Source organism: Blennius ocellaris, assembly GCF_963422515.1.
Source record: "Blennius ocellaris genome assembly, chromosome: 10".
NCBI lineage: Eukaryota > Metazoa > Chordata > Actinopteri > Blenniiformes > Blenniidae > Blennius > Blennius ocellaris.
The window spans coordinates 16183081-16204418 of NC_137659.1; the positions used below are offsets into that span (position 1 = coordinate 16183081).

The 21338-nt window shown below is 42.2% G+C and overlaps 1 protein-coding gene across 1 annotated transcript in view; it reads left to right on the forward strand.

Moving 5' to 3' along the window:
* Positions 1 to 1412: 1412 nt before the first annotated feature.
* The window catches only part of carmil3 (capping protein regulator and myosin 1 linker 3), a gene marked incomplete at both ends in the record, with an annotated part of 86249 nt that continues 66323 nt past the window's right edge, over positions 1413 to 21338 (forward strand). Inside the window, 6 exons of the mRNA XM_080503076.1 lie at positions 1413 to 1470; positions 5652 to 5746; positions 15801 to 15851; positions 17075 to 17134; positions 17214 to 17335; positions 20748 to 20842. Coding sequence (XP_080359202.1) covers positions 1413 to 1470; positions 5652 to 5746; positions 15801 to 15851; positions 17075 to 17134; positions 17214 to 17335; positions 20748 to 20842 — 481 coding nt within the window. The remainder of the gene's footprint in view (positions 1471 to 5651; positions 5747 to 15800; positions 15852 to 17074; positions 17135 to 17213; positions 17336 to 20747; positions 20843 to 21338) is intronic.

The window sequence follows — 21338 nt, forward strand, 5'->3', positions numbered from 1 at the left end:
CACTGTGGGAAGAAACCTGAGTACTCAAAAATACAACTCAGGCTACTATAGAGAGAAAATGCAAAGTCCACATATGAAAACCTGCAGGCCTGGACTTGAACCGGGGAACATCTTGCTGTGGTACACCAATGTGCAGCGCATGCTCACAATCAGCAACCAGAAAGCAATTAGCTGAACATATTATCAGTGGGGAATAAACAATGTAGTAATTTCAAGCCCAGCTAGTCTACAGTACGTGTTTCTTCCTTTGTGAGGTGGTGTGTGTGCCCCCATTTCAGTTAAGTCGAGTCACAACAATGCAAGATACCTTTAAAATGAACCTGCTAATGATGGCTTCTCAGGGTTCGAATTACAACGTGGCTTTCGGGGGAGCCCTATTTTCCGATCAGACCTCTCAAGTTTGTAGAATAGGTATGCGTCAGTGTTTTTAGAGCTCCCCCTAAATTTTTCAAATCAGGCTTTCAGGGGAGCTCAGGTCCCTTTCAGGGGAGCCCAGTTCCCCTTAGCTCCCCCGTAATTCGAACTCTGTGGCTTCTGCTCTTTTGTGATTTAACCAGGAGTTAAGTTATTTTACCCTAGCTGGATGGCAAATGAGGTTATTTACAGACTGCAACTTTATTCTGACTGACGTTTTACTTGCCTTTCTCATTTAATATCGACATTAACAGATGATTGCAATAGTTGGTTGAAGGTGGCAGACAGAAAAAAATTCTAAATAGTTGTTCTAAATCGACTTGGAAAACTATTTCTAAACACATCCAATACCAGTTGAATTCATTTCTTGCTTATATCCAAACACTGGTGTAATCATGTTTTATTTAAGGGGTTAATATTAAAACAGTTACATAAACCTATATATGTGAACTGTTGACATGATAAGCTAATTTCTTTACAAATCTATGACATTCCAGATGAGAATACAAACGAGCAACGGGCCCCAAACACACAGCCCCATTAGGACCCCTCGTTGCTTTTAATTCCTCCTTCATTGTGAGTGACCAGTGGGGCCCCTCAGTCTGAGCAGCTCTGCTGGAGCCTGCTGTCCTGGAATTTGTTTCCAAATTTCCCACCGAAGAGGTCGATTTGAACAGGATGAGGAACACACGCTGAAAGCCTGCCCCCCCCCCCCCCCCCCGCTCTCTCTCTCTCTCTCTCTCTCTCTCTCTCGCTTCTTCTTTGCCTGAGTGCTGAAGTCGGAGGCGCTCCTCCGGTCGAGTCAGTGCGCATCTCAGCATCGCTCCGCATTATACACTGTGCGGACTGTTGCTGCGCCCGGAGGCATCTGCAAGTCGAAGAAGGGGAACGAAATAAAAGGAGGTTCGAAAGAAGTGGACAGCGACTGTCTGGAGGGACACCTGAGAGAGGAGTGGGAAGGAGAAGGGACCGGCCGGACGGGACGGCAGGAGCGCACCATGGCCTCAAAGGAGAGCTCGGCGGCGGGCTTCGTCAACGTCAGCAGAGAAATCACAGGTGAGCTCCAACCGGACTTTTTTTTTTTTTTTTTTTCCCCCACACAGAAGTGAGCTTTTAACCCTTTACAGGAACCTCATGCGGAGGGAAGAAGCGCAAGGTTAGTTTTTCCTCCCTTCGACTGCTCTTTAAACAACCCCTTTCCGCTGCGTTTGGTTTGAATTGAGTTGTTATTACGCGCAGGAAATGTTCCCCAAGGCAAAAAGCGGACTTAATGGCTGTTGAGAATTATGATCCTCATCGATCTCCCTGCGCTGGGGTTTACTTTCGGATGAGCTCAGTCTTCAAATTAATCGAGCACGCTGGTCACGTGGGTTATTTTTTGATTTATTAGGAGTTTTCAGCCCTTTCTTTTCTCTCCGCGCGTGTGTGCGTGGGAGTTATTGTGCGTCGGGGAGCGCTCGCGCTCTGCGTGCAGCAGCAGGCAGCATGGGTTCATCTGTACGCGGCCTGAGCTGCTATCTGCTGAGGGCATCGGGCGGTGCGGCAGCAGACCAACACGCCACCTGGTTTGTTTGGGTGGTAAGGTGTTGGGGAAGGTGTGTCTCTCACTGCTAATTATCCTGATGCGGCGCGTTAAGTCGCCTGTTTACCAGCTCAGCCCGGTCAAGCCCCGTCTGTCTGGCCTGGTGATCAGAGCCAGGCGGTATTAGGCCATTAACACACCTGCCAATGAAGGATAAAGATTGTGAGTGGGGGTGAAGGGGTCTCGTGAGGTGGGGGGCTGGTGAGTGGGAAGATCCATCAAGCTGTCAAAAAGCCAGTGGGGATATGAGATTGGGGGATAGAAGGGGATCTACCCTCCTCCTCCACCTCTTCACCCCTGTGGGAGCAGATGTTGAGGTCACACCAGAAAGTCTTGTGGGGGCTGCCTGGAGTGTTAAATGGTTTAAGCGATTGGGTTTTGCACAGATTAACGCCAATAACTGTTGGTCTTGAGCTGATTTGTCTTTCAGTTTACCAGTATGCCTCCCCCCTTCAACCTACTCTGGCCTCATCCTCCTTCTTCCTTCTGCTCATCTGCTACTGCCCAATCAAGTGTGAGAGCCAACTTTATGGTTGTTGTTGGATGGGGAAAGTGAGAATTGTGACTGCGTGATATAGTGAGGGAGTTGGGAGAATGTGATAGAGTGGAACATCGTGACACAGCAGGACTTGCTGTATCTCCATCTGCTGGGCCCCACGAGTGCATATTTAGCCCGAGTGGCCCTGTTTGAAATGTGGGCTGTGAATATCATCACACAGATTGTAGGCATATGGACTGCATCTCCAATCCGAAAATATAGATGGACATTGTGTTTGTGAATGGCAGGTTGTATTATCCTTGTTTGTGTTGGAGGAGATGCAAATGGAAGAGGCCTCTGGTGCGGTTCACTGAACTTCACATGGGTCGCCTGGCATCGTGGAGTGGAGGTCCCTTAAGATTGCAGCTCAGGATCCTGTGTTTGGTTCCATTGAAATGAGCCGGGCAGCTTTTTTTCCTCTCTGATGCTATAAATAGCCCAGTTATGAATCCTCTTTCACTCGAAGTTGTGTATGTGTCTGCCTGTCCTCATGTTGGTGTCTTTGGAGCTGTCTACCTGTCTAGGTGACTGTTCAACCCTTTGCGGATATCACTGATGGAACAATCCACCTGTCTTTGGCTCAGCCAAAATTCAGAGATGAAACATGACGAAAATTGTGATTTCTCTGGGATGTGGGAATATTTTCTTTTTTGATGGACAGTCCACGTCAGAGTAAACTTTTCGTGAGAAGGCTTGAACACTACCAGGGTCTCTAACTAGTCTTCATTCAGTTCCCAAAACGTGTCACCTGCTGGTGTCTAAATCCCAGCCCTAATGCTCTAATGTTGAGATTAGTTCACCGTCATTACATTGACATGAGACACAGTGTTTCTTTTTGTTTTTATGAATTCTCTCTAAGCCCAACATCCAAAGATTGATTGACAAAAACAATTTGAAATATTTTAAATCGTTGTCTTCTTCATGAGCTGCAACTGTCTCTGATTCATTTCCCATTAAATGAAATGCTAAAACATAATTGTTAATTCCTCACAATGAGCAAAGCCATTCTATTGGGTTGCAGTTGAGAGCTCCTCAACAGGAAAGCTGGAAGGCCGGAAGCCCACTTCGTTTTGATGAATATTGTATATTCCATTGAGAAGAGAATCAGGATCACATGTTCTTTGTTTTACTGCTCGCTTTGAAATCTCCTGTCAGCATTTAAGATTGCTGGTGCCTCTGAACTGTGCAGGTATCCAGAATATTATGTAGCATATAATGTGGTTCACATAGTATTTAACACAAAATAAGATTTCAAGAATATTCTTTTCAATTCTATTGGCAGTCAGGGCTTCTGTGCTACATGTGAATTCATTCAGAAGGTGCAATATTAATTATAGTTAAATCATTGACCCTTCAGCGGAAGCTAACCTGCTTTAGTTTTTTTTTTCTTGTTTATTTGCGTTGTTTTTGCTGTTGCCTGTAAGACAAGATGCACCTTGAGGAGAATGAAAATATCCTTGATGTCAACACAATTTGATACCTTATGATGCTCTCTTTAGAATCCATCAATCACTACCGTGTTGGAGGCAACTTTGGAATGTAATTAGAAAAATTAAAAACAACTGGGATTTATTGAGATTGTAATAATAAAAAAAAAAAGCTTTGTTTTCAGTAGTAAACACTGTCTTGCACCAATCAAACCTCGCAGCAGGAGCCCAGATGCCGCCTCAGTGTGCTACATGGGTTTATCTTGGGTCATTGAAAACATGGTGGAAAGCAGCGCTCTGGCTTTGTGTTTTATGAGAAGTCCGAAGTGAGTTTATATTTTTATGAACTGAAGTAAACTTGATTTAGGATGGCATTCTGCTGAAAATGCAAGGAAAATGGCTGATAAAGGGGCCTTTTGGGCTGACTGAGGCTTCGGCAGCAAAGCTGGTTGACCGGAATTCTAAGGTTGGTAGTTTGATGTCCATGTCTATCCGTCCATGTTGCTTATTGTCCTTGAACCCCGGGACACTTCTAATGGAAGTCTCACACATTGCTTGGCAGCATGCATGCATGCGTGGGTGAGGGAGGGACACTCAACATTGTCAAATGCTTTGAGACTGCAAAAGTGGTAAAAACACCAAAATGTGTTTATGATTCTGTACTCTTCAGACAAAGTTATTGCATTCATGCCATCAGTTTGTCAGGTGGTTTTGATAACGCTGTCCTGCTACACAATATTCTATGTTTTGACCAAATCTCTCACACTGTGCAATCTCTTTTGTTTTGGGTATTTACAAATGGTCAATTTTTTAGTGTGTAAGAAAGAAGTTAATTTATGCTGAGGGATATACTTTATTTCCCCACACATTGAAAATATTGCACCTATAAAAAGGGGAAAAAATATTTTAACATTTTTTTTAATGGATTTGCTCTGTATTTGTCGATTGACTGATGGGATAATTTCAATGTTTAGATCAATACTTTTTTTTTTAACATTTACTGCACAAATTAATAAAAGCACGCACAATGTCTTTCACAATAATTCTATAATTATGACATTTTCCAACAGTTGCATCACCAGCTCCTGTGTTGACCGCATTCAGGTCTGGGCTGAGCACAGTTCACATTTAAACAGATTTGTGTCACTACAGCTGACAGGTTTCACTCTTCCACTGGGCTTGTCCCTAAAGTTTGAGTGTGATGGCCACATTTTGTACGTGATTTTGTATTGTTGATGAAAATGCAACGTTTGCACTGAAAGTTTCAACTGCATTTCCTATTCTATCCCACTTCCACTTGCATGACTTTGTTGTAGTAAGAAGACGTGTGCTGTTTTATCCTTATGTTGCCTATGCATTAAGCAAAAATGCACTTTTCAGCAGAATAATACGGGAGCTCCTGTATTGGATAGTGGCTCATTATCAGCTGAGTTTAGGTGCCACTATCTGGGGAAAATTTGGTCTGTCTCCAGTGTTTTTTTTCTCTGTTCTTCAGGGTTTTCCATTAATTTAGCACCAAGTCGAATATTCGGAGTTACAAATATCCTTTTTAAAAAGTTGTTTCTAGTGTTTGGGTGCATCTCAGGGCAGTACTACACTCCCCCCCCCCCCCCCGAAATGTGTTTACGTTGTTTAATTAGCCTTCCGAGTTCATCCATTTTTATCTGCACTCTTTCTTTTTATCCTCCAGAGAGCATCAGGAAGGTACTGGACAAACAGGCCATTAAGTTTGTGCGAGCCATCAAGCAGGATACCAGGAGCGGGAAATCAGAAGACAGGATTCTGGTGAGAGATGCCATCGCCTTCACTTCACAGCACCCTCCACCCCTCATCATTCTGCCATCACAGCGGGTCACCTCAGAGAGACATTGATAGTTGAAGTGAAAGCGTCTTTACAAGTAAGGTGTTTAGATATGCAACAGAAAGACTCTGGCTAATTGCAGACATAATGGAAATCAATGGCACTTAATTGCAACAAATTGAAAGCGCCATAAGAAGTCACAGATTACACTTCCTGAGACACACAGCAGATGCGTTGAAAATCAGGCTTAGGACAGATGCTGTTTAAGCAGAGCAAAGTGGACACCATGCCATGGCCTACTGAGTCCATCCCTAGAGTTTATTGGATGTGGCAGGATGGCCTTAATGCCACAGGCAAGAGTGTGGTGTGTGTCTGTGTGTAACTCAAACATGGTGTTCAAACCGAAGCATCACGTATTGTTGTTTTTTTTTTATTGTTTTGTTTTGTTTTTTTTAGAAAGAAGAAGAAGCCTGTAAGTGTGTGTTTGCGCCAGAGGGTGTGTGGGCAGTATGGAGCCTGTGTGAAGAATGGTCCTTGCTACTATAGCAAAATTGTCAATTAGTCAGCCACTTTAGTGGCTGATCGGTTACTCACATGGTGCTGCTATGTTTGAGCGAGGGCTCATTTCCTCTCCTGAAGATAGCCAGGCAGACAAGCTGATAAGTGAATCTAAACTATTAATCGGTACTTTTGATTTGAGTTTTCCGTTTTTGCCATTATTTCTCTCCCCCATCGCCTCCCCGCCGCCGTCTATCTCCATCATCACCACCCCCCATTTTTGTCATCTTCTCTTTGTTTCCTCTGTCCCTCCCTCCTTATCTGTCCATCTCGATTATTCCCCCTCGTGTCATCACTTCTCCCCCTCCTCCTCCTGCCGGCACGACCATGTCGGTCGCCTCTCACTTTCTCTCAGTCTCCCCTTTTTGCCCTTCCCTTCTTCCCTTCATCTTTACTCAAACCTGTAAAAGGGTATTGAGCTCCTCTTTCCATCAGGAGCAATTCAATTAGGTCTTTGCCTTACGAGCTTTTTTCTTTTTTTTTTTTCCACCACCCAAATGGGCCTTGGCTGCTGCTGGTGCTGCTGCATCCTCTGCACCGTGTTTCTCGTCAGGGAGACTTTCATTCAAGCTCATTGTCACGGTCTTCCCCCTCTACAAAGCAATCTTTTCACTCTAATGGACATATTTGTTTGGATTTCTGAATGGCGAGACACTTTGTAGATTTTTTTGTTTACTCTTTTGGGCCATTGTCCAAAACACTTCATGAAAATATGAAAATGTCATATATGGTAGCTTGAGAAAGTCGAGCATCTAATGCACAGCTTAGATTTAGTCTGGAAAATATTACATTTAAGCCAGTAGGCTTAAGGCGAGTTCATCTTTTACCTTTTTCCATCCTTTCATGTGGATCGTTCCTTCTGAAGCAGATTCAGCAGGTCAATACTGGATCATAGCTCTCCTCTTGAAGTCGGTGGAAAGAGAGAGTCGAAGATGTTGCACTTTGGTATTTATCAAGGCTTTGTTCTGCATTTTCTTTTCCTTTTGCCCCCCTCTCCCTCCGGAGATTGCTGGTATCCACTGTCTGTTTGTTGACTGTACCAGCCATCATGCTGCGACACACACACACACACACACACACACACACACACACACACACACACACACACACACACACACACACACACACACACACACACACACACACACACACACACACACACACACACACACACACACACACACACACACACACACACACACACACACACACTCTCCCCCACCACCCATCTCAGACAGACACAGGGAGGACCTTGCATGACATCCAAACAACACCCAGGGCAAAGCGTTGGGGAAACATCAACATGCATGTTTCCGTCTCTGCGTCTGCTCAATCATACTCAAGAAAACACACGCATGGACAATGATGCCTACAGTTTGACATGGACGAAGGGCATTTCTGTGGACACACGTAGCTCATTGTGTCAAAAGTTGCTTGTGTGTTCTCATTTGCAGCCATTATTAGATCATCCTATTTGAAGATGAGAAGCAACTCCAAAAACAAAGCGTCTTCAAAGGCTGAGGGGGAGAAAGATGCGGATGGAGGGAGGGGGCAAGAAAGAAAGGGCGGGCGTCTTGGGGGAGGTGGGGTGGGCGTCCCACAAGAGGAAAGGGAATGAAGGATGGTGGGGGGGGCAGAGCAAATCTCTGATGTGTTGTGATGCCCCAGTTGCCGATTTAATTCTTCCGCCACTTATTTATCCCGATTGGTCGCTCGGCTTTGTCCTCTGTTGACTCTGTGGTTTCCTCGCTCCTACCTATTAATGGGCCTATTACTGGCCGAGAGTGCCACTGTTTGACAGTCCTGCACACACTTGGGTGCTTATTCCCACTTTAGGTTCAGCAGTTACATCGAGGTCCTGCTTGAGAGACTCCAGCGGGACGGAGGTCTGGAGTCAATTTAGCGCTACAACATTTAAAAAATGGGGCCGTTTTTACTTGCTTCTTCGCCCAGAGGGAAATGTTTGTAGCAGGATCATCATTCATAATCACAATGTCATCAAATGGAGTCACCCAAAACTTCAAAATCTACATTTTATTACCTTAAATGGAAGAATAATGACTTATTTGCACGAAGCAAAGCAAGTCACTGCAACTTGCGTGGCCTTCATGCATTATTTCTAGAATAAAGTGAAATAAAAAAGACATTGTTCTTGGAACAATCTCTCCTTTTGTGTACTGATCTGTAAAACAAAATGTATTCATATAAAATTAATACATTAAAAAAATGTCACAGTGGTATGTAATACTTTACTGAACAGTGTCAAACTGTGTTTTTGTAAAGGTAGAACATAATATCAAAGTGCCAACTGGCTCCCATATTTTCTCTTAAATTTTATTTTTGTGCTATTTTTTTTTTTCCTGGAAGTTTCCGCTGAATCAGTCTTTCTAATGTAAAATGGGTTCCTGCAGGCTCTCCCCACTGTTGATGAACATTTCTTCTACGATTCCCAAATTCAACTGTATGAATCACATTTCCTTAACAGAATAGACTTTTTCTCTTTGTTTTTAAATGCTGCTGTTTATTTATCTTCTTCTGCCTTTATTTAATGTTTTTAGTCTTCTTTGGTACTCTTAGTCATTGGAGGTTTTACGATATCATCTCCATAAATGAGCATTTTCAGTGTTGTCGTTTGAATTTTATCGTCCTTTGCAGTTGCTAAATTGCCTCTGTTCCTCAGTGCTCGGCCCAGTGTGGACTGCATCTTTGACTCGTGCTTAACTGACTTATGGAAACCCTGAGGAAAATTTAGCTGAGGCAAACTCAAGCCTGCATACTTACAGTATTCAGACCACTGGTATTAAAATGGCACCCCACTGATTTGAGCTGTTGGAGAGCGTTTTCTCTGGCTCCAGAAATGTCATCAGGATCATATCATGCTGCACAAAAGGATGTTAAGTTTGACAATGGCGTGAGCCTTTTCTCTGGTGGGGGTTGTCTCATGCTGACAGACCATAGATGGTGATGTTCACTCGGATGAAGATTAAGCAATACTTTTGACTGGGACTGCAACATCTAAAGATTCTTTTGTAATCTATTCGAATTCTATAAGAAAACTGAACGTATTCTATATAGTAAATATTGGTTTTAACAAATGTACTGTATTATTGCGTCATTCTCATCTGTATGAAGGCTAGTTTTGTCATGCATGTGTGTGTTGGAAAGTGTGACAGGCCAGCATATTGCACAAAATCCGGAAAGCCTTTAATACAAAGCTTATTGCACGCAATGTGGTACCTTTCCAGATCTGCAGCTGTGGGGAGGGAGACCTCTGGCTTAAGGCTAAGTGTCTTTACTCAAGCCTGACCCGAGCTTTTACTGTCCGGACTGAGTCTGCAGGAATGAGGAGAGGCTTCATGAGTCCAGCCTTTATTCCCTCTTTTAAAGCAGCAAATCTAGTATGTAATTTTTAGATAACTAAATCTTGGACCGATGTAGCCTCTTTATGGTTAGTAAAAGTAACTTAATTGGCTCCTTGTGTGGTGGTCACGTGATGTGTTTTTATCTGAGTTTCAAGTTTTCTACCGTGTATTAATTTATCCATTCCAAGTGCAAGAATTTACTTTTAACTTTAAGTAAAGGAAATAGCTTACTTTAATGAGAATTTGATGAGAAATTATCTTTTTTTTCAAAACTACATGATTGAGTCAATGTCATAATAATGCATATAGAAGATTTTCTCTTCTTGCATCAATCAATGGATTTTTAATTTTTTTTTGTAAAGCAACAAAAAAGCCCAAAAAGGGGAACTCATATAGCCACTAAATCTGAAGTCATTCCCTCATTGTATGTCAGATTGTATTCACATTTAGGATATATTGAATGTTTTATGAATGTTCTTGTTCATTGAGTCTGTTTTACTGTGTCTCAATTTACTTAATTACAGACTCGGCTCCATATTACCATATTTAAGTTGACTGTGCAAAGTACAGTAAATACAGCACACCAATCAACACCACTCAAAAAAGACAGGATTTCGAAAAACTTGTTTTTGGGGACTTTTTTTTTTTTTTTTTTTACTCTATCGGAGTTGTATAACACAGTATATTAGATTTGGAGAGAAATTGTGTATTTTTTCTCTCTCTTTCACTGTCCCAGTACAGAGTCAAAGCCAACATTTTTTGTTTTTCCTTTGTGGTTGATGTTTGAAAAAAAAAAAAAAAAATTAGCCTGCAGGAAAATGAATGTGTTGCAGCCAATGGTGGAGATGAACCAGTAATGAAGTGGTTGCTTCTGATGCTACTTTAAAAGAAAAAAAGTGCTGCTAAACAAAGTGAAAGGAAAGAGGTTTTGAATTACATAACTTGAAATGGTGAAACTTGCCCTGGTCGATGAATCCTGCTGTGTGTTGAACTGTGAATGAAAACGGAGTAGAAAACTGTAAAGCAGAGACAGCCTGCGCTCCCGGCACGATCATATATTCTCTCGCAACAGATAACACGCTTGTGTAATAGTGAACATTTCCCCTGCATCAACTGTGAGTCTTTCTTCCTGCTTCTCCCTGCAGATTTTCAGTGTGGAGCTTTTTTTTTTTATTTTTTATCCCCATAAGTATCTTGATTTAGCATCTGAGGATGCGTGACGAGCCCTCTTGTGCTGTAATTAGGACTGAGCTTTCTTTTGATTATCATAACACATGTTGGTAGCCTATGGCGGAGGCTGCGAAGTGTAAGTGCTGACCTCTCTTCCCCCGTGAGAAAGAGAAGATGTGTGAGTGGGAGCGCGTACTGTCAGAGCTGAAAGGCAACTCAGGTTATCTCTGCCTCTATTTTATCTCTCCATCCAATTCAGTCCCTTTCCCTCTTTCACTCCCTCCCTCTCATTGTCTCGATCATCCTCCATCGACAGCTCCTCTTTTTACTCTCTCTTCTTTCTTCATTCATTCAGCATTGTGCACACTTTTTTAAAGGGGCTTTTGCTCTCTCATCTCACAATTTCACATTGCTCCACCTTTTCTTTTTTCCTCCACCAATCGGTCCCTTTTTGGCTCATTCACCCGGTCCCTGCCATGTTTTAACCCCTATTTTTCCTCTTAAACACTCATCTCTTACTGCCGTCTATAGTGTAGCCTCACAACATTTCCGTATCATCTATCTCTTAGGTCCTCTCCCTTCTTTTTATCAGTTTCTGCAGAAGGCGTTCAGAGTGGTTGCTTGCCATAGATTTGATTTAGGACTCTGTTTTTCAAGGGGTAATTTCAAACAAGATGTATTTTGAAGCTGTACATTTCTTAGTTCTCATTTGGTGCTACTTCTTTTTTTTCCCCCTACCTCTTTAAAGTGCACTTATAAAATAGGACCAGGGACATTTGTACATTTGTACCCTTACACACAGACACACGCACACGCACACGCACACGCACACACAAGTTGATGGATTGACTGATGGCAGGGTTGTCTTCTAATGATGCAGAGTTCATTTGAGTGATAGTGGTTGACTCTGATGTCTGTGATCCCGAGAGAGGGAGGGGGAGATGGTAAAGTGTAGCCCAAAGCCAGCATACCAAGCCATTGTGCATCATTATGTGTAAAAACAAAATGAAGGTGCGTGTGCCGTACAAGCTTGATAGACTTATGCAAATATGTGTATTGGAATGTTTCTGATTCTGTGCTGGTGTGTGTGTGTGTGTGTGTGTGTGTGTGTGGGGGGGGGGGGGCATGCATGAATGTGTGCATTTAAAATGCCCTTGTGACCAAGCCAGAAATACCACAGGCGGTCAAATCTGGCACTGATCCCCTGCTTGTTCCCTCAGAGGCAACGCAGCAAAACACTCACACTCACACACACACACACACGACCTAGAGACACACTTTGATTTGCACCATCTCGTTTGAAGTGCAAGACCCAGAGCCTGACAGCTTATGATTAATATAAGCCCCCACCCTTACCCTGTCGGCTATGTGTGTGTGTGTGTGTGTGCGTGCGCGCACACACGCACACACACACACACACACACAACCAGCAAGAGATACGTTTGTTAGTTTTGTGCACAAACCGTACACGGACCCCCTCCATATGACACAACTCCCACCCTGTCCTTGCAGTCTGCTTCAGGGGCTGGCCGGCTGGCCGGCTCTTTGAACTAGAGCTTCTGACACTTTGCCATCACAGCAAGGGCACCTCTTTGCCCCCCAGCCCATCTTCTCACTTTCCAGCGCCACTCTCTTGCCACCCCTTCATCGCTTTCTGAGACTGTCACCTGCTGTCTCCTTGGCTGCCCAGATCAAAAAAGTTGACCATCTCATCTCGGAGGATTTCCGGGACGGAAAGTGAATCTCGATGCGGCTTTTAGGATTCCTGATTGATCTGTGGAGTGGGTTTTCTCGTTGCCACATGAGGATGGAAATAAAACGCCGGCTGCGGCTCGTGGGGTTCAAGCTGAGCACTGATTGTTTGTGCCAATTAATATTAATAGCTGTATAATTTGTCCTTATGGCTTGATGCTTCAAAAAGAATTGATTTGTTTGTTCAGATAACTTGTGTATCTCAAGAGTGAGACAGCCAAGAGCAAGTCACAAGTGAAAGTGATCCGTCTCTGTGGACGTTGGTTCCATCCAAGAAAACAAAAGCAGTACTGTGAAGATGGTCTGCCGAATCAATGCTATAAATTAAATTAACATACAAAAGAAGAAGAAAATGTTTCGTCAAAGATCAAAAATGTGGTGACAAACACATTTATTGTGAGTCACCATTGAGTTCCAAAGTTTGTTTCTATAAAATCCCGCCAACATTCACACTTTGAGTTAAAAATGACTTCTCAGAGATGAATGTGATTAGAAGAGCCGTGACTCACTTCTCTTGGATCTCTTGATAGAGTATTCATTTAACTATTTATGAAATCCTTCATCATTTCCCAGAGATGATGCTCTGAGATAACTTACTTCATCTAACTCGGTGCTTCGCAGTCTTCGTCCCGGACGACCAGGATGCCTTGGTTGCCATAACATTTGCAGAGGCATAATTCAAATCAGGCAGTGAAGACGGAGGGAGATCTTGGAAACACGCAAGGTCGTGGTGATCTCGGGTCATGGATTGAGAAACATTGCTCTAACCATCTATCTAGAGTTTAAAGTCAAACAGAAATTGAGGGAAATAAGTCTGCTGTCAACAAAGCTGGCAGTCATTTTGTTGTTTATTTATTGATTATTGCTGCTGCTCTATGAGCTATTATATTTAATGTGGAGTAATGTTCAGCAGAGACGACCGTTTGGGATTTCTGTTTGTAGAAAACAAACTTGTGCTGAGTCATGACCCACCATTAAATCTGATCAGATATCCTTTAATTTGATCTCGCTGGTAGATCCAAGTCTGAAGAATTCTGATGCAATAAGTTACATCAGCTCCACTCCAAACAGTAAGATTGACAAAAGAAAGTCTGCACCGCTCTGACTGTCTGACTAAAATATTGATGTGAGGGACTTAAATGTCACTGATGTAACTCAATGAGAACTTGGGCAGATATCTGTAGGATGGCGAGGAGGTGTGTTGACTGACGGGTATCTCTCTCAGTCAGCACAGAACATGCACCTTACTGTTTTTTATAGGTATCAAAACAATAATACATTTTGCAGAACATACAGGCGGTGGTTTATGAGGCAAGACTGAACAGCTGATCCTTGAAATGCACATGTGCACACACCTGATAAATGATAAAATGGAGACACTCGCTTCAAGCATTTATGCTATTATTGATTCCATGAGGGAGGGGCTCTAGTTGCATGGAGGTCCGAGTGAAGGGGCATTTTAGGTGTAAAAGATGGAAATTATTGAAAAAAAACCAACTGGCTCCTAACCTTATTGTGCCAGACATCTTTTATTGACTTGATACTAATCATATTTTTTCATTCACTACTGGGCATTCTCTAAGCCAAACAAGCAAAAATGACCGCAGCATTGATTGTCTCTAATGATATCCAGCCTATAATAGCTTGTAAGTGATGTATAAAGAGAGGAGAAATTCTACACATGAGGCCTGGTTCAGCCTCAATTTGGCAGCCATCAGAAATCTTGCATTATTGATGTGTTTGTTTACATGATGAGACCTTCTGTCAGGTAGCAGGCCTTTCAAGGACAAAAAATGTTTCCATCTTTCACTTTCCCATTATAAATATGTCTCGCCTTGTACCACCTTTGTGCCTCAAGGTCTCTCTTCCTCCAGATTTACAAAACAAAGTTTTCAAACTTGTCAAGGAGCTGTCATTTTTACGAACAATCTCCTGCAAAAGCTCCTTTACCAACTTGTGCTCAGATATATTTTCACGTTTTGGTTAGACTTTCATTTCATATCCCCCTTTTTAGCCATTTTTTCCCCATTCATCTCCTCGACTCTATCTCTTCTCCATGGGAGTCTGTTCTGGATGTCCATATTGTTAAAACACAGGGCTGATCTGTGGGGCCAGCTTTTCCTGGAGTTAAAGTATAGGAGGAGGAGATTCTGAAGTCTTTATTATCGGGAGGGAAATCTCGTGTCTCCGTCCTTCTATTGCTGTCGCCAACTCTCCTCCAGCGCTTTCTCTCTTTGTACATTTCATTTTCTTTCTTCTTCTCACCGCCACTCAGCAGGGCGCCATTAGCCATTCAGCTCAGAGAAGCCTTGAGGAATTGAAAGCGACAGAGCAGAAACAGAATAGAAAACCCGAAGAAGAGACAGGGGAGTTGGGAGATGGAAGGGGTGAGGTCACAAGGGGATGGACCGAGGTGTTGGGGGTGGGAGGAAACCAGACACAGGACCTAGTAGCACGCAGGGAAATGGGAGGATTAGGGATTGAAACAAGGAGACGTGGAAATGAACACTTTTCCATGGAGATGAAGAGAGGAATTAGAAGAGTGACAGAAAATACAAGGGAAGGAATTGTGGAGGAGATGGGAGCAGAAATGGAAAGTCACTGAAAATGAGCATAGAGAAAGTGTGGCTGATAGTTTGAGACGGGGCGAGGGAGGGGCCGAGATGTACAGCGCAGGCACAATGTATGCTAATTATGGATTTTTGAATTATGAATGAGATTAATTGCGTCGGCAGATGTGAATATATTCACATTTTCCTTATTTTACATGTTCCCGAGACACTTTTAAATGGTAATGGCTTTCCACTGACAGACCTCCACCTCTCATTGCTTACACTTCTCATTTTTGCTTCTTGTCTGTTCTGTTATTCTACCTTTTTGGAGCAATGAGGCATCTGTTGAACAAGTGATCCTTCGTTTTATCAACACAAGCTGGCACGATAAATCGGGCTGTCGTATGACTTGCAATCTCACCATTATATTTCTTTCACACACACACACACACACACACTCCGCACCCGATCATCATTAGCTCGCTAATGTCGAGAGTGCTTAGCATGACTTACGAGCCATTTGGATGAACTGCGGAGATGATTTGCTCTCTTTATGAGGTGTTTGTGCTGTGCTATTTTTTGCTGCGATTTGCATTTTGCATTTCCTGCTCTGTGACAGAAAAATAAATGTGTTCTCCCCCCAGGTCCTGGCAACATGGAGACTGTATCTCTTTGCTGTCAAAGTGCCCACCAAGGTAAATGTTCCCCCGCTCTCTGTGGAATTTTATGGCTTTCACTTGCCAGCCTTGATCTCATGGCAATTCACGAAAGATGTGACAAAAAGAAAAGAGTAGAAGAGTTCTCAGAGCAGGAGCAAAGAGATAACGATGATGACTGCGGTGATGATGTTATAGGAAGATCACTTTGATGATAACCGTTACAATAAAGATGATGAGTGGCAGGTGGCATAAAGCTAAAGCAGTACTTTGGCACTTTTGAAATACACTTAGAGCTTCTTGGCAAGAACTGGATGAAAAGATCAATAAATGCGCCATATTTTAACACAAAAGCCACATTTAGTTATCTTTGCTTGGGGTTGGTTCAACACTTCCATCATAAGGGAACAAAGACACTGCAAAATATTAAGTTTTACAGCCACTGATATTTAGATCTTGTCACTCTTTAACAAAGTCGGACCAGTCGTTGCAAGATAGCGATTGAAGATATGTGGACATTTGAATTTGATTCAACAATAGCTCATCTATAATTTAAATGTTTACATACTCCAGGTGCTACTTTGCGAGACACTTGTGTACAATGTAACATGATCCTATACTTCAGTTAAAAAAAATAATTTGCAGTTCGTTTGAGACTGTGAGAAGTGTTCAATTTAACATCAGTGTTGAGGTCACAGGTGGCCAAGGAGATGAGTACAATATAAATGTTTTGCCCACTCCATCACCATTTCAGAGCTCGGATAACAAAAAAAAACAACCGTCTTCATAATTTACATGAAGTAGGAGTAAATTATTTTCCAAGGGTGCCAAATGGGTAGAAAAAAGAATTGTAAGCCTTTTAGAAGTAGATTTCATGGCTGACATACTCAAATGATTGACCGCTGAGTGAAGGCTTCAATTATTCAGCTTTTGCTAGGTTTTGTCACAGCTTTAAATGTGAGAAAACCAAATGGGGAAAATGATGAAATCATTATAAGGAAGTCATAAAGTGACATTTATTCTTCTGGTGGCCAAGGTCAAATAGGTCAACTTCGAGCAGTACTATATAAAATAGAGCTATTTTCAGTCCATTTCTGGACTCTGTGTGTCATATAACTGGTTTTCCATTTAAAGCAACTTGTTCAAAGTCTCAATAGAGACATTCCCCTTCATGGTCAGAGGATGTGATTATCTTTGTCAAAAATGTAAAACTGTGAGGAAAGTGTGTCTCAGTGTGGACAATTGTCCCTATTATCTTTTAGGTGGAGGTGACATTCAATTTTTTGGAAATCAGAGCTATGAACACATATCCAGAACACCAGGTAAGCACCATTTCTGTTTTCCCATTGGTGTAATGGAAGTGTGAACTCGTAAAGGGAAAAATGTGATCTTTGCGTGCAGGTTGTCATCGACACAGACAAGACTACTTACTCTCTCAGACTGCAGTCCCAGGATCAGCTGGATCACATGGTCAGCCACATCAACTATGCCCTCTCCAGAGTCTTCAACAACTCAATTTATGCGTAAGCCGAGCATGCCCGCCTTGAGCAAAGAAACAAGTCTTTCTGTTTTTGTGTTGTACGCGCTGAGGAGCGAAGACAACTTGGCCAACGTTAACAGCACTCGACAGTGCGTTGGCAAGTTGGCAGCTTCGCTTTGTGGCTGCCTTCCTCTTCAGCGGCCAAATTCATTCTTGTCTTGCTGTAAGTTTGCATCCAGAGCGTTTCTGTGTCATTGTAGACTTTAACACCCAGCAATCACTGGGATTAAATCAACCAGCTGACACTGAGTAGGCTGTTACCTGAAGGCACTGTGCTCTTTTTTTTATTTTTTATTTTTTTATTCCCTGAAACAGTTTAAGTAGTAAAAGCAGTGAGTAGCAGAACACACAGCCACTGGAGACTCAAGCCTCCAGTCAAAAAGCCATTCTTGAAGTGGGCACTGAATGTCCTCTGCACATCATAAAAAGGAAAGCACAGAGGACACAGTATAGAATAGCCTGGGCAGAGGTGGGTTCAGGTCTTAGAAATGTTTGTCCCATGGTCATATGCATGTATGAGTTGGAAAGCCAAGTGGAGAGTGCATTTCACTCTCTCGTGGGTCTCCTCTGCAATTTGTAAGAGCAATGGGATAGACTGAGTTCTGACTATTGACCTGCACAAGGCTATCTCTGCACTCTATCATCTTTCAGAATGGCTCTTTTCCATTAGGACCATGGTGGTTGATTGCTTCCAGTGAGAACATTTAAAGAGAATAAAAAGGGATGCGAGACGGGAGGGAGGGGCATCATTCTAGGTTTGATTGTTTGGCCTTGTGACCAATTGGTGCTGCTAGATTGAAGTGCATAATGCGGATAGTATCCAGATAATGTGCGCATGCACTCATGCTTTGGGGACGGATGATGATGATGATTGTGGAGATAAGGTAGGGATTAAGGTCATGGATGTGGTTAGGTGTTGTGTGTGATTTGTTGACAAATGGGATTAAGGATTGTGTGTGTTGAATTCAACGGTATAACATTGTAATCCTATCAAAAAGGAAAAGCAGGTACAGCACAGTATTATGTATGTATGGACACAGTATTTACTTTATAATACGGGTCTTTCCTGGGTTTTCTACGAGCTGCATGTGTTTTCTTTTCTTTTTAGCAAATTTTGAAAGAACATCAGTAAGCTGAGAAATACATTTTTTAATATAATTGTAGCAGGGAGCTCTCAAACACCATACCAGGGATCCAATTTTACAGTTATTTATTCACCACCAAAGCAATGTCATAAGCAGTCTTGACACTGCAGACGTTCATGTTGTGTCATAGTTCTGACTGGAGCAGCTATAATCAATGAAGAGCCCGGCTACAAATTAGCATTTTGCCAATGCAAATCGGACAGTGTTATAATTTTAAACGTATTATGGAGCTGTATTTCATTCTGTATGCATAGGCTAATTTTAGGTTTGCATTTGCATGCCCTTTGAGTAGAAGGGAATTTATTGTAATGTATATTTATTGTAATGTTTTACATGAGGGGGGTGAGCAGGGAATGGGAGGGTTACACTCGCTTTCATTCACATCTAATTGCAGCCTTGTAACCAGTGTATCGTCCCCTGGGTACTGAAATGCACTTATGTAGCAACTGGGAGTCTATCGCCTTACTTCAGGGCACGTTGCACAAACTGACGGAAGAGAAAGTACAGTATTTTAATATTCAGTTTGTCTCCAACCTGTAACCAAGACCTGAGGCCTTCTCATTATAGCAGCACTTATCAATAAGCGAAGCATGTGCCCTTGTAAAATGTATGGATTATGGAAATAATGTAGTTTAAGTCAGGCTGCTGGCAATGTGGATTCTTTTCAGTGAAATGTCTTGGCTGTTGATGAATTGCAATTAACTGTGGATCAGATATCCATGAGGCTCAGGGGAGGAATTGAACTGTTTGGGGATCCCCTTGCTTTTTCTCCCATCTTGATTTTTGCAGATTTTAGGCCACTCTAGCAATAATGATTAGAATGATTAATGGAGATGATGCATAAGTGAAGATGATGTTTTACTGCTGGCACAGATTTCAATACATCTGTGTCCATTAAAATTACATATCTAGATCTCACCCTCAAAAAAACAATAATCCTGTTATGCATTAATCTGGATTGAATGCAGCGCTATATGCTATACCTTCCTTCTGCCAGCACATGCAGACACCTGAATATGCAAATATTCCTCATCTCTATCACGGCTGTTGTGATTTTTCAATGTTTGTCTGCAACTCAAGCATGTATTGATTGTAACTATGCTAGAAACGACAGTAATGCATCACTTTTGACTTGCTTGTGTTCTATTCTGCACGTTGGCAGAGGTATTTCATCATTTAACATATTAATCTATATTTAAGGTCATTGGTGCACCGCAGCTCCAGAGTGGAAACACTCTAACCAGACCTCAACTCTCTGTGGGCATGCAAATGTTTTTTTTTCTATTTTTTGTTAATTAACACAGTTCAATCTTTTAATTATAACAAGTAGTCTATTGGAGCTCATTGTTTAAAACTGAAATGATGATGAATTTTTTTTTGCTTTTTTTGGTTCATATGATCTCGGCAGCCAGTGTCTGCAAAGTGGATCATGAAAAAATGTCATTGAGAACTTCGTTTTCTGTGGTATATCTGCTCTCATACAAAGGTTGAGATCATTCTTTTCAACATTTCAAATAATGACTACAAGCTGTGTTTAAAACATGAAAAACATTTGAACTTTTGAAATATTAAAATATTTAATGATTAAGTATTTCCGATTTTCGAGCCAAAATTAACAATGAAGCAAAAAGGATTGAAATGATAGTCTGTGTAATAAACTCTTTATTAGAATAATCCCCGATGTCAAAGCCGAGTTCACGATACACCATGTCCTTTCTTTGTTGAACTGGCATCATGAACGCAGTGTTAGCAGTGAGAGTTAACCACACTGATGAAAGTTTAATGGTAGTCTGTAGGTGTGTTAACTTTAACGTCAAGATGATACCCGGTTGAAGTGAACCGAGTTCTGAACTGGAAGATAACAGTGCTGTTAAAGTTAATGGTCAGTTAAATGTATTTAACGGCTGGTTAAAAGATAACCTAGTTTTGAACAACCGGGACCAGGTTGCTCAGACCATTTATTTATTTTTTTTCTGGCATTCCCATGCTCTTTTTTTTTTTTCACACATTCTAACATGTGTAAATCACATCTCCCTCTTGAGCCTCGGTTGCACTCGGTGTTTAATGCTAATGAGCAAAAAGTCGGTACGCTGCTCTCGGTTGTTGAACAAGCTTGACATTATACTTTCTTAATATCAGGATGTTGGCTTTGCCATCATGACCATGTTAGTTTTGGGTCAAAGTGCAACTCCAGAGCGCTGCTGCTGTACTCCGGTCTAATTAAGTCTCTTCTCCCACCGTTTCTTTCAGTCCACCTATTTGTCGAGCAGAGGGAGATATTCCTGATGGGAGCCTCAAGTTTTCGCCGAACTCTGAGACGTCATTAGAGCCTCAGAAAACCTGCGGTGAGCCGGCCACTTCTCTGTTGGCAACACACACACACACACACACACACACACACACACACACACACACACACACACACACACACACACACACACACACACACACACACACACACACACACACACACACACACACACACACACACACACGCGTGCACACAAACAAGTTTGCATAGAAATCTCACAGAAAGCACTTCAGTCTGTCCACTCACTCATGCCAAATCATTTCGGCGATTTAAGTGGGTCAGAAGACCAAACTTACTGGATGCACTTACTTTCTGCTGGTAATCCCATTAATCTACAAGTAGAGCTCCTTCATGGTGCTGTACTTTCATCTCACCTCAATATTTACAGCTAATCTCTCCTCTCTCTCTCTCTCTCTCTCTCTCTCTCTCTCGCTCTGTCTCTCTCTCGCTCTGTCTCTCTGTCGCTGTCTCTCTCTGTGTTGACTATCTCACTCTTTCTGACTTCCTCTTTTATCTTTGGCCTGCACCCT